Source organism: Tetrao urogallus (genome assembly GCF_951394365.1).
Source record: "Tetrao urogallus genome assembly, chromosome: 7".
NCBI classification, from domain to species: Eukaryota; Metazoa; Chordata; class Aves; order Galliformes; family Phasianidae; genus Tetrao; species Tetrao urogallus.
The window spans coordinates 3,101,654-3,117,760 of NC_136820.1; the positions used below are offsets into that span (position 1 = coordinate 3,101,654).

General features: G+C 38.8%; 1 protein-coding gene across 1 annotated transcript in view; it reads right to left on the minus strand.

Annotated features, from left to right (window-relative positions):
• POU6F2 (POU class 6 homeobox 2) overlaps window positions 1-16,107 on the minus strand; it is a gene marked incomplete at both ends in the record, with an annotated part of 303,527 nt that overhangs the window by 234,164 nt on the left and 53,256 nt on the right. The window contains one exon of the mRNA XM_079538058.1: window positions 13,734-13,905. Coding sequence (XP_079394184.1) covers window positions 13,734-13,905 — 172 coding nt within the window. The remainder of the gene's footprint in view (window positions 1-13,733; window positions 13,906-16,107) is intronic.

Consider the following 16,107-nt stretch of genomic DNA (forward strand, 5'->3'; position numbering starts at 1 on the left):
TAACAGACTGGCAGTTGAGACATCTGCAGCTGCTTAACTGCATACTCCTCCTTACAAGTTCCCTAGCAATACTGCACACTCTGTTGATATATTACATACACAAAGCATTTACATGTGCAGGAGAGAGGATTCCTTTCGGAAGTTGCTCTGCACTGCAGCATAAATGCCACAACACTGAGGTGGAAGCTGTTAGTCTATCTTACCAGTAGGTCAGTCAGCAATTTCATCTATCTTTTTGACAATTTGTTCACAGCTTCCTAATTCCCTTGAGGCTTTTTTTTTTTTTTTTTTTTTTTTTTTTTTTTTGTCTGGGGAAGCCCTCTGGAATGCACCAAGATTGCAGGTTTCCTTTTCTTTAGTGTTGTGTAAAGGAAAGGCACAGAGCAAGGTTTTCCACGAAGCCAAATGCAGGTTCTTTCACAGCTCCTTCCTATCTGAGTTAATAAATTCCTGATTCAAAATTCAGAGCAGCTCCAGTGGAGTCCCTCAGCAGTGGCTCCACTTTAAGAGGTTTTAAACAGCCTCATTTCCTATTGCTTTCAATGGGATATGCCTGGCCCACCGAGTTCTGGTCCATCTACGGTTTGTGTAGTGGAGCCAATTTCAAGCACAAGTAATACTGATAGCACTAACCGGCCTTTTTATTCTTGGTGCTTAAATCAAAGTCAGGAATGAGGAAAACAATTTTACTCCATTCCACCTGCGCCTTCCTTTCCCTGTCAGCTCCTTGTATTCCTTGTTAGGAAAAAGAGCTGCGTAATGCCAAAACAAGAGGTGGTACAATCCAGATGACACGAATGTAATACGTGCCACAAAGGAAATCCTCAGAAAAGTTTCATTCATGACATCCAACAGAGATGCCAAAAAAAACTTGCTGAAGAACCACTGTTATTTTCTTTCCTGGAAAGCTAGCAGCTTGTACAAGCAAAGTGACTGCACATTTTAAACAGATTCAACATCCTTCTCAGGACTTTACTGCACATAAGCAGTCAAAAAAAAAAAATAAAATCTAAATTCTGCCCTCACTCATCTCTAAGGGACCTGCACTGAATTTAGTTAAGACAGAAAACGTGAAAATAGGCACAGCTTTTGGCCCACCTGCTCCATTGAAGATTCCGAGCACAGCATGCCTTAACAGACCAAAAAAAATGTGTACCTCAAATAGATATTTAAAAATTATGAAGCATTTTCCATATCTATTTCATCCTTTCTCAATTCCAATTTCTTGTGCGTGTTTTGGATCGCACTTATCATGGGACCACATGCATATAATTTATAAACAAACGCACACTGTGGGGGCCTGTTAAACTTTTTACTGATGGGGTGCACTATCAAAAAGTTTTACAGACCACTGCTCTACGAGTTTTCTTCTGTTTTATCTGAGAACACTGTCCCAACAAATTATTTTGATAGTTAATGGAATTGCTTTTCAAATGCTGTCTTGAATAATTAGTATTTTCATCGTTAACCTAAGACCCATGAAACAACAATCAGAAGAACTGCTTCTGCAGTCAAGTTATGTCCCGCTCCTCCCTTTGGGATTCCCCAAAATGAAGAACAACTGACTCCTAATGAACTGATAAGTTACCATGAATAGCACACACAGAGCCAGATGACAACTTTACAGAATGGGAAAGGGAAGGAAGAGGCTGGAGGTGACACTTCAGGTGCTGTATGCTTACACTGCTCCAGCTCTGGCTTCCAGAAAAACGGTTCCACAAAAATTGTCCACGTGAATGGGTTGAGATGGGCCACAAAACATCTGTGCAACAAATCAAAGATAGCATGTATTTTAAATAATATCACTTCTGAGTAACCATACGTGTGTTGTACTGTTTTAATCAGTACTCAGGTTTGCCTGTGTGTACTGTCAAATTATTACCTTCATATCAGTGCTGACTTCAGCCTCCTAAATCCTTATTCAAACAAGAGTTTAGAGGATGAAACCATCAGCAAGGAAAATCTTAATGGGTCCAAGCAGACCAAGCTTTCACCTCCGGAGCTCCTGAACATCCCACTTGCAAAGGGAAGAAGGGCTGGGAATGTATTTTGTGGATACATTAAAAATACATTAAAACAATGCCACTTAGGATAGCTCACTGCTCAGATTATTTGCTAAATAATAGAGCATGTGTTGTTTTAAGCAAGCTTCTTTTTTTTTTTTTTAATTAAAAAAAAAAAAGATTTTTAATGCTTCAACAGTGTATTACTAAATAAACTGACAAAACATCTCGGAACTAACGTAAACGTGCAATTTTAATGCCTTCTAATCACACAAATCAGCACAAGATTTTTGTACTTGTGCATGACCTTCTTCAAATTATCCCTCCATTTTGGCTGAATCAGAATAAGCGTGGGCTATTTGATAAAAAACACTAAGTGTGTGAAATGAGGGGCCCTCATCGCTTCTGCCAGACTCCTCTTGACAGAATGATGATAGAAGCATCACATCCCTGGGAGAGTAAATGCAAACTGACAAGAGATGAGCCTTTAGATGTTGAATATAATCTTGAATTGTGCTTGAAGTGTCTTATTATCTTGTCTTTTGATGTCTGCAGGGGTGGCTCATTGTTAGAAAAAGGAAAGCCCTTGCACATCTTTGCCATCTTTAAAAATTGTTTGGCCTTTAACAACTGCTTTTCCAACTAATGTCCATTTCTCCTGACAATAAATATGGCAGGTCGTCAGCAAGTGACAAACAATTTACTTTACATGCCAGGCTTTTATGGTTTTTGAGAGCTCATGTGGAAGCATATTTTAAAAGGCAGGAGGAAATTAGTATCATTACAAATGTTAAGATGGCTGCACGTATACTTCCTTGTGAGGTTATTCATTACTGCTACATTCTGCAGGTCCCACTTTAAAGTCCTGTCTTTCCTGCATTCAGACTGCTGTTAAAGTTCTTTATTTATCATTGACTAAAAATAGTCAATGAAAAATAAAGAGCAAGAAGCAATTTTCTCCTGCTCTAAAAAAAGCACTATTATGGATACAGTACATGGGTAATGCATAAAATCATATTTATTAATCATAACAAATCAATATCAGGAGTGATATGGCACCGTTTACCTGTATTGCAGACCCTCACAATCACATCACCGTTTTTTCCACCTTCAACAGCTCGACTTTTTTTTCTTTTAAACTTAAAAGTTTAATGACGAATCAGATCAATATGATTCCTTAGCAACTAAATCACAGGCGCACTAGTTTTTCCTGTCACAGCACCAGTTTTGAGAAAGCAGTCAAGTTCTTTTTTCAGGTCTCCGTCACTCTGAGAATCCATAAGAATTCTCAAATGGATCATAAACTGTTACAGGGTTCAGGTTATTGTATCATTATAAAAACGTATTGATACACTACAGATGACAAGACATGCAGCTCTCCTGCTAGTCTATTACAACCATCTGAATACCACAAGAAATATCAGATATAAACAAAATAAAACAGTCAGCAGTAAGCTGTCTTTTAAAGAATCTTATTTTTTTTATATATATATATTTTTTTTAAACTGTCTTCAACTGTTTCAGAACACAGCAGTTATTCAAAGCCACAGAAAATACAAAACCAAAACAGATTGTCAAAAATTAAACAAACAAACAAACAACAAATCAGAAGCCTGACCAGAGTCAGGAGATTTAATTTCTGTTTTGATTTTTAATCACTGCTCCTCCCCACAAGATGGACGCTTTGCTCTGAGTTCTCAGGCTGGTCACTGCCTACACCCTGCTGCGGTGCAGGAATGGCTCTGATTTGACCCCTGGAGTTCCAGAGTCACAAGCCAAAGTCCCAGCAGACCCAAAGTTGCTCATCAACGAGGACATCTCATCTGAGGAAGCCTTCGTATCATTCAGTTCCTCTTTTATTCATGGCCTCGTAAAAGCAAAGAGATGTGGGGGCTGGGGAAGAGCAAGCAGCACCAACTGATTGAAAGATTTTTTTTTTTATTTTTTTATTTTTTTGTCAGCAACTGTTATGAGAAGGCTCACCCCGCTGTAGCCATGTAAGATGACTGGGAAAGCAATGCATCAAATCCTAGCCACAGAGCCACACAACAGTTCCCTTCGCTCTCTTCATAAGAGAAAAATCAAATGACGTATGCAGGTGCTCATCTGGTTGGATACCATCATTACATTTACTGTACTTATGAGAATAAAGTATAATCAATTAGGAAACAAAAGTATAAATAAAATAATTTTCTTTTTTTCCTTTTTTCTTTCCTCCAGTTACAAATTCCACTGTTCCAGTGGAGAGATTTGTGGCTCGCAGTCCCAAATATTTATGATACGAGGCAAGGAAGCATAAGAAAGGAGGAGGAATAGCAAGCCTATACATTTACAATCACCTTTGAGCTCATATATATCTGTCCCATTGCTTATTTTTCTAGTCATGTTTTTATTTCAGTAGTAATTGCCATTTTTGGTGCAAAATTATTTCTTAGAGTCCAATTATGACAATCTGCACTGCCAGTCTTCTGACCATTGCCTTAAAAAACACTTCTTTGCTTATCTGACAGAGTTATGTAGCTTTCAGCATTAGTAAAAAAATGGCTGCTGCCCAGAGCAGGTCAGATGTCAGCCCTTCAGGATTGCTGTCCATTCTGCAACGCCAAACCAGCGGGCATGGAATCACAGAGCCTTCATGATATCAACATCTATGTGCATGATGGAAGGGAAGACCATGGTAACCCGGGACCAGCTAAATAATTCCTCTTTTGGCAAAGATGAAGGCATCACAAAGCAGTCACTCCTTCTTTTCTGTATGTTCAGCTGACATTTAGGTGGAACATGGGAGGCTGCAGAGCACTGTCTGAGTGCAATAAGGGCTGTCCGCGGTTTGGCACGGGAGTATTAATGTAACAAACATCCCAAGGCATCCCAAAACCTTCCTGCAAGCATGCCAATGGGTGCTCACCCGAGACCTCTCAAAATCTAGCCTCATGTTTATTCAAATTGCTGAGCAAACATGACATCTTCACACCATGCGAGTAAATCCCAATTATATGCAAAAGAAAATATAAAAACTGCTCTATGTTGTATTTGCTCAAAAGATTAGACTGAATTCAAACGATCGTTCTTCCTCTCCAGTTAATACCGTGCTACCTCAATAAATAATTACACATTCTTAATAGTATAATATATTAAAGTATGCCTTAGGGTATATTTACTGAAGAACAATTCTGGCTTCCTGATGAAGCAACGGTTTTAGATCATCCTGTTCGAGTAACAAATCTTACCCCAAAGAATAAGCTTCAAGCAAAGCACGGAAACCTAAAGAACCTAAAATTTGACAGCAGAGAAGCAAAACACCTGATTAGACCTTACTGACACCTTCCTGGGCATGGCTATGTGCACCATGCATGTGTATGCATGCAAAAACAATTGCAAAGGGAAAGGGGAAGAGTTGCAAAATTCAAGTGTAAGAAAGGAAAGAAGGCATTTTTGTTTCTACTTGACCTCTTTAAGGACTTGGCATAGGTAGTGAGATCCTGTGTCCACTGCAGTCTCCTAAAGGACTTCCATTACTTTCTGCTGGAACTGAACCGGCTGCTAATAATTCATTATACAACAACTTAAAAGCAAGACTTAAACAAGTGAGAGTAGGTGAGATTGGACAATGAGCTAGAAAATTAAAAAGACTTCACAGAATCACTAAAGATCAACCATCACCTGAACAGAAACGCACACAACTATCTCTAAAAGCCAGTATTAAAGGACTTCAAAAAACAGCACAACAGTTTGCAAAGAACTAATATAATCATAAATTGCTGTAGTTTCTCTCAGGAAAAATCTTCTTCTCATTTGTTTAGCACTCATATCTTCAGAGTAACATAAAATTGCTTTAGAACTGACTCTTTTATTGCAATAAAATAATTTACACCCTATTCCAGCCACATTGATGATTTTAATATTTAATCCTTCTTTTTTTCTTTCTTTCTTTTCTAAAAACCTTTGTCACCACTTTCAGTTAGCGTGACCAGGTTTTTTTCTTTGTTTGCTTTACTTTCTGAAATTAAAACAGTGATTTACCTTTCTGAAAAGAAAGGACACCTGATAAAAAACAACACACTCTCCCAAAAACTCCTTCTGTATATTCTGAAATAAAAATGAAAAAATCCAAACTATCGTTAGGAATAGCCAAGCAGTAGCTCAGTGTTAACCACGTTTTAGAGAGTTGCTGGGGTATGGGTTGAGCATCGATTTGGTAGATGTAGATACCAGCGAATATCTACAGAATGAACCCAATTTCAGTCTCTCTGAAAACAGCAGGTTTTATTTAGCCAGACAGGCTGAGGTACTATTCTTCTCTAGATGACCCCCGCTTTCCAAGTAAAAGGGCTCAGACCTGCTTTCGAGAGCATCAAAGCAATATCAGAACATAAAGCAGGACATGTCACAATACAAATCTCCTTTTGTTTCATACCAGTATTGATTTTGATTCTTACACAGGGAAGAAAAATAAAGACTTTACATGAACAAACATCAAACCATTTCCATTACAAAATAATATTCCAGCTGAAGCTCACAAATTATAGATTTTAATTTTATTCTGCTTTTGCCTCTCTTCATCATTAATTTTCAGATTTAGTTGTCATATTAATGTACCTTCTGTCACCAAGCCCATCAGAAACGATTTCTGTAACCAGCAAAATGTTATTTTGATAGTGCTAATAATAGAACTAGTACTAATGGTAATTGTAATAAAAGTCAAAAAATAAACCATTAGTAGAAAAAAAAAAAAAGAGTATACTGAATACATCGCCATATCAAAAAGCCATAATGCCCGTCTTCCCATCCTCTGACCATCTCTCTCTCCAGAAGGGGACCACAGGTGATGGATGTAACAGAAAGAAACAGCTTTGCAATGAAAAAGAAATAAAACAAAGAACCCACAAATACCAGAAAGAACAAAACCTGGGAAAACAACGCAACAAGGAAAACCAAGTGCTACATGGGATATTAAAGAGAAAAATGATCCGTAGGAGAATGGCAACTGTTACTATGAGCTTCCTACAGCTACCTCTGCCTTTGGATATTTTTAAAAAATTTATTAACCTGACAGCAGGAAACTTTATACAGCTTGCCCCCTGACAGTGTGCCAGCCTGGTGTAAGCACTTGCTATCTCTTGGTTTAGCATAAGGAAATCAAGAGAGGTGTTAAGTGGTGCCATGTGCACGTTTGGGCAAATACACCTTCTTCTCTGTCTGCCTCTCTTGCATATTTCCAAGAGAACTTGCTGCATCGCATACAGTCCGACTGCAGCATCCAATTCTCTTTCCTTCTCTATTTTTTTGCATTTGCTTCCTTTTTAATGTGCAAGTGTCTGATCTATTATTAATCTCAAAACACAAACCTGCAAGGATCTCAATCAAAGAAAGTAACAGTTCTTTCACAAATTACCTGTTTACTGCCTGGTAGCCAGCAAGCTCCCCTTTGAAACCGCCAGCCATTTATGTTGCTTTTAAACAAGTTTGTTTGTTGATGTTATTTTTATAGCTTCAAAGACTGGGGAAGAAAGATTAACTAATTAAAAACGAACTATTTGTCATTCAGTCATACAAATTGCATGCTCGGATTTCATTTTTTCTCCTTCCTGCACTAATGCTAGTTATTCTGTATATAAATGCAGATGATAAGACTTCAAGCCTCATTTAAGAAACGCATAACGTACACTTAGCTCAAGAAAATGAAAAAAAAATAGAGAATAAGTAATTAGAAATTCATGAGAAATAAAAAATTGTCTAAAAAAAAAAAAGCATTACTTTCTCCACACTCAAAATAGTTGTGTGCTATGTTGTTTTTTATTAACGTTTTGTTCTTTTTTGTTGTTGTTTTTAAATAGGTTCCCTTTGTCACAGTTGAGATGCAGTAATGGTTGTTTTTTTTTCCATAAAAGCAAGGGAATTTACAGGTAATATTTCCTCTTCATCTCCCCAGTTTTGCTTACACTGATGGGTAAAGGGAGCAGGAGCCCAGCCTCTCCTTGTGTCGGTATGCCCGTATCAGCAGCAGCAGCACATGGGCACAGCAGGAGCCCTGAGCCAGTGATGGATTTTGCATCTTACCACCGCACCTTACTTTGTGTTTCAATAGTCACGACATCTTCTTAGGCTCTAATGGGCATCTGCTGCCTGCTCACCAGGGCATTCTCTCCTTCGACTTTGGTGAGAACTACACCAAAGAAGTCAGATAAAAATATAAGTTCAGAGGGGTAATTCAAGCCCCTAACCGCTCGCAAACTGCTATTTTTAATGTTGATATCAAACATATCCTTCAGAAATCACAGTCTATCCCATCATCTAATTTTCAGACTCGTTGAAAACTTGCAGGCCTGTATTTGTGAGCTGATATTCTAACCGTGCCAACTCCGAACGCTCCCCATTGGCACCACCCCTGGAATGAAACAGTGCTCCTAACTCAAAGATTACATGCTCTAATGAAGGTATCCCACATTCAGGCACTAGCAGGATTGGTCCCAGGGCCCTTTCTGATTGTATGGGTAACCGATAACGCCTCACACCAAAGCATCCGCAATGTGGAAATCACTGTGGATCTGCTGAATAAAACTATTTGAAGAGAAAGGAGTCTTTTTTTGCAAATTGAACATATCTCAAAGAAAGCCTTAGTTTTAATATTGAAACAACCCAGGCTTTATACTTCCCTTGAGCAGGAATACACACTAGAGCCTTAAAATGCAGTGAGAGTAATGAACGCCGAGTGCTTTGCCTGAATTTGCCAAATCTCATCAAAACACTTCTGATGGGCCGACACACCTTGTAGGTGCTTAAAATACAAGAGCATAACCAAAACACAGAGAATCATCCTTCAATACAGCGATGAAAGGACGGCTCCTTATTCGTGGGCCTTCCCCCACGGGCGAGCCGTGCTGCTAATGACAGTGATGTGAGCTTCTCTGAGCAGCCTGGCAGTGACCCCCGCTCTGACCCGCCGAGCCATCGTCTCCAGAGGTGAAAAACAATTTAGCCTTCACCCTCTGTAACCGAAACAAAGCCAGCGTCATAAATTCTAATTGAGGCAATTCTCGTTTTAAGATGATACTGGATAGCGTATGTTTCCTTAAAGAGCAATGTGAGGGACCTGCTAGCAGAAGAAAGAACTTCTGCCCTGTTCTGCTGCAGCATGCATGTGTATGCCTCTATAGGAAGACACTCTCAGGTCTGAGTGGGGGCAACGGTTCTGGGAAGGAAAACAAAACACCAAAGTCAGCTCAGGGTTTTGAAAACAAACCCTTGTTTACAGAAATGAGTGCAGAAGATTCCTTTAACTCACAGAGCCCACTCGCTATTTCAAACGTACACAGCATTGTGAAAAAGCAGAAAGCTGGTACAGAACCACAGCCTTCGGTTCCATCACAGCAAGATGGAAGATTTAATTTCACAAATCTTCTCCAGCACAAAAAGAAAGGTAGTAAGCATTTCTTTTTTCCTTTTTTATTTTTCTGCTGTCCTGCAATCCTTAAGAAGGAAACATTTCTGCTCCACTAATATTGGCTGGGTCTTGCACTCACTACTTTTGTTTTTCATTTTTAATTTGTAAGCTTTATGCAGAAAACCCACAGGCTTGATATATGACAAAAACAAACAAACACAATTTCTTATAATTTAGTAGAGTTATCTTAGCCAACATCTAATTATGTCACAAATTACCTGTGATTAAGGATTCACCGATCTGAGCCAACCCTATAAAAGCCAACCTCAGCCCACAGGTGCTTCTCAAGCTTGGACGAATTTCCTGGGGTTTTTCCTGTACAGGGAATTTCATGCACAACATAAGCCCGGTGTCTACACCAGCTTTTGAATCTCAACAGTTGTGATATTACACAGCTAAACGTTGTTTTGTTCTTGACATTTTCCAGACCAATACCTGATAACTTATTTTAAACTTCTTTAAAGACATTGTGTAAAAAGACACCTAATTTAGTAGCAAATCCTAACGTATTTATTCAAGCAACACTACTACTTAACATTAAAAAAAAAAGCTTTTTCTAGTGAGAACTGGGAAATTAGGCCTGTGTGGCTATTTTGAAGCATACTGCAGAGTAACACAAGCTGATTTGAAACTGACAGTGCCAGGAATTCCGGCCAGCCAACCTTAAATTATGTGTTGCTTAATGACTTAACATGACTAAAATGGAGATACTGCTTCACAAATATTTTAAGCAATAAATAACTAACATAAGATCTCTACTTAAACAGCTTTGCCTTTTCCTGCAAGGCAAAAGTGGGATTTCTGGAACAGCAACTCTAAACCTGCGCAAACTCCAGACTGCAAAATGCTACTTTTACATGCCTCAGAATATAGAGATTTCCCAATGTTTTGCACTTCAGAAAGCATTTCTCATTGTGTTTAACTGCCTTCTTGTTTCACATTATTTCAGTGTTGGAAGTTTTTTGCACGCAAGTTCTAAGATGTGAAAAAGCCCACTGATAAAAAACCACAAGGTGAGCATTACAGCTGCAACCCCTCCAGCTACAGGGCAGCCATTGCTTCTGGAAATAAAACCAAACAAAAACCCAACCAAAACAACAGAAAGAAAAGAAGGCAAACAGGCAGCAATCAGAACCATGCTGATCCCAGCTGCTCCTGCCACCCCTCACAAGTAACACTGCAGCCCAGTGACTAAGTGCCCCATTCCCAGGCACCCACAAGCAGCTTCAGGTGGGAGCTGCTTCAAACTGCCAAAAAGTTGCTAGTGCTGCTATCTGACACACATAGAGTGCAGCATCCACCTCAGAAGGGTACCAGAATCGGTACCAGAGCACCCACAAGAGAAACAAATGCATATCTTTCCTAGTCAAATATAAGCATAATTCATCGTAGCCCTGCCCTCTTTTCACCTGGGGCAGGGACTGAGGTGTTAAAGAGATGCCTTTTTTGGGGCCACGTGCTACCAAAACAAAAAATGAATATCCACTGTTCCTGTGGTATGCAGTGAAATACTGAAACAATGAAGTGTAAGATGAAAGACGTGGATTTTAGGAAAAGGTACAGGTGAGCAATGTGGGTCTCTGCAGAAATAAACCCATCTGTCACAAGAAGGCCAAGCAGAATGTGCCCGATGAGAAAGAATAAAGCTCTTTGTATCTAATCATTCAATTCTGTTCATCTGTATGAAAATAAGACTCAGGAAATATTGCTCACATCCACAAAATATAAGGCACAACTACTGGTCATTCATTTTCACTAATTCAGTGCATGATCACCATTTTTTCAAGAAACATGAAAGAAAGAGTTTAGGAAAACTTTGTTTTCCCCCCTATGACTTTCTAAAATGCTTCTCCCTCTCTTGCTTAATCAATCTGGGCAAATTTTCACACAGAATTTATTACATGCTATTTTATATATAAAGGAAATTCTTTTCTTTCATCACATAGAAGAAAGAGGAAGAAAATGCCAATCTCTATGCCATCGTATGTCAAACACGTTCACAAATAATGTAATTTCAGAGACTGCAAATAAAGCCCCTAAGTATGCATTCCTAACATGCTATTCACAACATTAAACAAAGAGAAACAGATACAGAATAATCCTTCATATGCCAGTATCAAAGCTTTAAATAAAAGTAAATTTTAATTATTTACTGCAAATATATCTTAAAGGGAGACATCCAGGACGTAAAGGCTAAGTATCTATTTTGAATAAATTTGCTTCATTTCATCCTTCAATGTATCAAAATAGCCCCATTTTTTTTCCCTTTCTGTTCTCAAAGTTATTAAAATTAACTGCTAAGAGCTGCTGCTGCAACATCTGTAGCATCTGCTGTAATTGTCACAGAACTCAGATAAGCAGTACATAAGTTCATACTAAGGCAGCAGAACTATCTCACCTACTTTTCTTTTTTTTAACTTAGAAACATTTTTAGCAGTATATATATACGGGGCTGGCAAACACACTTGCTGAAACAAACAGCACGATATACTAATTTGTAGCTTTTCCAACACTGTTTCAGGTACACAAATTACATTTACAATTCAGGAGATCAGATATTGCTGCACATCGTTCCTATAATCCCGCACGACAACTCTAATGAAAGTACGTGTGTCTGTTTCATTACCACTGTTGAGCACCCAAATGACAATGGCTCAAAAAACCAGCCCGCCTTTTATCACAGGACTCGCCTGGTCTGAAAGCAGACATTTCAGCACTCTCAAATTATAAGTCCATTTTTTCTTTTGTATATACCTTGCTATATTTAGCAGATGCACCCCGTACATTTGATCACATAAAATATATAAACAGCAGAAGATATTTATACCAGTATATATGCAAGGAACAGCCTCCTGTATTTTAGACATCAGAATCACTTCCTGGATGAAATGAACTAAAACAATTGTTACGTGGTGTGTGAATACACAAACTGATAACAGAAATTATGTTTTCCATGGAAACAAAGATTACTGAGGGGGCACTTAGACATGGATGTGATATTCAGTGATGGCCATTACTGCAACTGAGAAATTAAATTTTAGGCTTATTGTTATTATTTTCCCTTATTTGCAGCAAAGTTACTGAGTTAAACATTTCTGTGCTATTTCTTCTAGTAAGGGGGAAGGAATATTTTTAAAGAAAGTCACACGTATTCTTTTATTTATAAAATCTTGCAGCTCTAACTGTAGCTGGAATACTGAAATGTGAACACCACTACAGATTTTCTTACAGATTATGAAATCAAAACTTGAATCTTAGAAAATGGGCTCTCTCTGTGCCTTAAAGCAGCATTCTCATTAAACAACACGTTTCTCCCTTCAACTTCTACTTACAGGATCATGGAAAAACTAAGGAAATGCTCTGCTTCTATTAAGGCTTCTCTTATGTCACAAATGGAAATAATTAAAAGGAACTCCTCCAAGAGAGCAGTCACACTAAACCCAAAATGTCACTGTGTACCGTGGAGTACTGCTCCAGCTCAGACATCTATCAACATCTATCACTCAAGCACGCGCCTCAACAACTCTGCTCCCTTTTCTGATTAGAGATCAGAGTTGCCTGAGTTGGCTTACAGGGTGTCATCCGTTTGAATGACAGATGTCTGTGTTGGAGTGCCACTCTTACTGCTTTTGTTTTGATGAGGGAAGATTATGCTTTCATCTGGCATAATTTAGGCTATTTAAAAATTAAACAGTTTTTCTTTTTTTTTTATTTTTTTTTCTGGCACACGCTTTAGAAGAAATATTTTATTTCTAATTTAAATTTTAAAGCACCAGCTCCACGTGCAGTACTCTTGGCAGCCTTTGTTTACTCAGTATAGAGTGTCTGCGATGGGACTGTCTCAGCTCTCCTCACGCTGCCTTATCTTTACCATTTAAAATGGTAGCTCCTCAGTTTAGCCCAGCCACAGAAAGGACTGATAGCACGTCATGCACTCACATCAGCACTTAACATCATAAATGTTAACGCAATACTCCAAGAAAAAGGATTCCCCTTCCATTTTTAACATCAGAGACCTCGGAGGCAAATAAGAACATAAAACGAGCGCAGCTTGCATAAAATAAGTTCATTGTTGACAAAAGTTTTCAGGACGTGACACTGTCACTCGCGGTAGCCAGGCGCAATGGGAGCAGAGGGCTGACTGCCTGCATGCTCCGAGCTATTCCTTGGTACTTATGAGAGAACTGAGTGAACAAAAAAAAATAAAAAAATAAAAAGGAACGGGGGGGAGATTGCTCTTCCGGACAACATGGTAGCAGTGAAATGAAATACCTAGACAGACTTACCGAAGAGCTTGCTGGGAGTGTCCTCGCTGTCATTTGATTCCACAGGCGCAAGCAGGGGCTCATTCAGCTCGTTGTCTGAAGTAGCTGCCTTGTCCTCACCTCTCAACTCTGCATTCATTTCACTCCGCAGTGACAGCAAGGGCTTACTGACTTGTCCAGCTATCATTGGATCCTAGGATGGGGGAAAAAAAGAGTGAGGGAAAAAAAAAAGTGGCAGCTTTGGTGTGCGTATAGTCTCTCTTCCACTCCCTCTCCCTCACACACACACATACACTCTCTCTCTCTCTCTCTCTTATCTCTGGCTGCTCCTGCTGTTATTGCTGGCTGCAGTCAAGTGAAGAGCTATTACAGATCCAATGAGTTTTCCATTACTCCCCACCCTATTAAAGCTCAACTAGCATGTGAGAGATTCAGGATGCTTTGGAGAAAAACTTCTATGAAAGCAACATAACCAACACAGCTTTAATTGTGGGATGTGCTTTTTGTGTGTGTATGTTTTTACACCTCGCTCTGTCCTTAACGTAGTAAGAAACGAAATTCCTGTATGCTCCAACGGCACCGAAGAGGAGCGCCCTGCCAGCACTCCCCGGTGATTTAAAGAGGCATCCTCCTCCGTGCAACATTAACAAATTCAAACACACACACACACATCTCTCCGCCAGTGTTTCTACGAAAATACACAGCAACAAATAGCCATTTCAGCACGCACACTCAACAGAGACACAGATTTCTTCCAATGGTTCTCGCTTCTGGGATGCTATGCCTCAGAAGTCTGTAAGCACACACACACACACACGTATTTTTGCTTTTAAAATTAAAAACACATCAACTTTTTTTTTTTTTTTTTTTTTAAGATAAAATGAGGGGAGATACTTACACAAACAGTTTGCAATTATTGTCGTGCTTGGGACCTTACAGCCCCATAAAACCTTACATCTACGTATTTAAATTGTTTCCTGACGAATTGGATCTGTTTTATCTTCTGCTCACTGAGGACATTTGGGGTCAGGCATTATTTCCGAGCACACTCTATTATCCCGTTTGCAAACTAACAGGTATAATACCATGACAGCAGGGAAACCAGAGTCAAAAAACTGAAAAAAAGAAAGGAACAAGTGACCTTGTTGTGCTCCCTGGCAGCTATTTATTGCAAAGTTCATGCCTAAATGGTTCTTATGCAGAGAACAGGTGACCAGCGAGCAAGTAGGTTGGTTAGCATGTTCCCTCTGTCCCGTCATCACATTGGTCGATGTTTGTCTATGGGTTTTTTAATGTATTCATGTCTGAAAAGTGAATTTGATATGACACATGATAATCTATGAAAATGTTAATCAATACAAATAGTTTAAGCTGTCATCAAATGCACTTCTTTAGTCAATACTCATATCGCTGAAAACAATGTCACTGTCACCAGGGCTTAATTTGCACAGCACTTAAATATTGGACTCTGTGCATCAATGCACTCCTCTTCAAATACTGTAGGTAAACACATTTTCTCCCTATTTAAGGCTGAAGCACTCAGCACACATTTAGCTGAGCCGAATCCTCCCTTTTGAATACCTTGATAGGTCCACTGGAGGGCAAAATTAATACTTAATTGAATCTCACAGTCATCAAAATAATCAATACTTTTTTATTATTTATTCTTTACAGTCTGTTGACTGTTTCAAACCTCTGAGGGAATGGTGGAAAGGATTCATGGCTTTGAAACACTGTCATTTAACAAGGTAATTTTCAGTGGGGCATTAGGGGTTGTGAAACATATAATAAAACAAAAATGGTGGCTTATAATAGGAAGAAAGAAAAGAATTATATTTCTGCCATCTAACAAAACAGGATAAATAAAAAAGCAAGTGCAGGGAGAGGGAGAAAGGAGGGGGGAGAGGGAGAGAAAGACTGGCTTTTGAAGGGTTTTATCATATCAAGAGCAGAGCTGAGCTTTCATAATGCTGACATTTCTCATCCTGACAATCCTAAACAAGTGGAAAGGATGAGATCGCAGATATCATCTTTCATCACATTCCCCAGCTTAAGAACCAACATGACAGCTTCTCTCCCCTTTACACTGTTAATTACTAAATAAAATACTGCTCTCTGTCAGCATTAGATTATTGCAGATAGCAACCACAAACATTACTCCATTGTTTTGTTTGGCTTTTTTTTTTTTTTTTTTTTTCCTAAACCAATGATACCTACCTTGAACTCTTCAGAAAATAAATTGGGCTTGTGTCTACATATTGTAAATATATGAAATATAATCAATTTAATCAATGCGGTCAATCCGTGTTATTGTCAGGCTAAATTGCTGGTGATTTATTAACATTTCATTTACTGTATTTATTAGCCAGCAACAATCTGAACATTTCTTAGATGA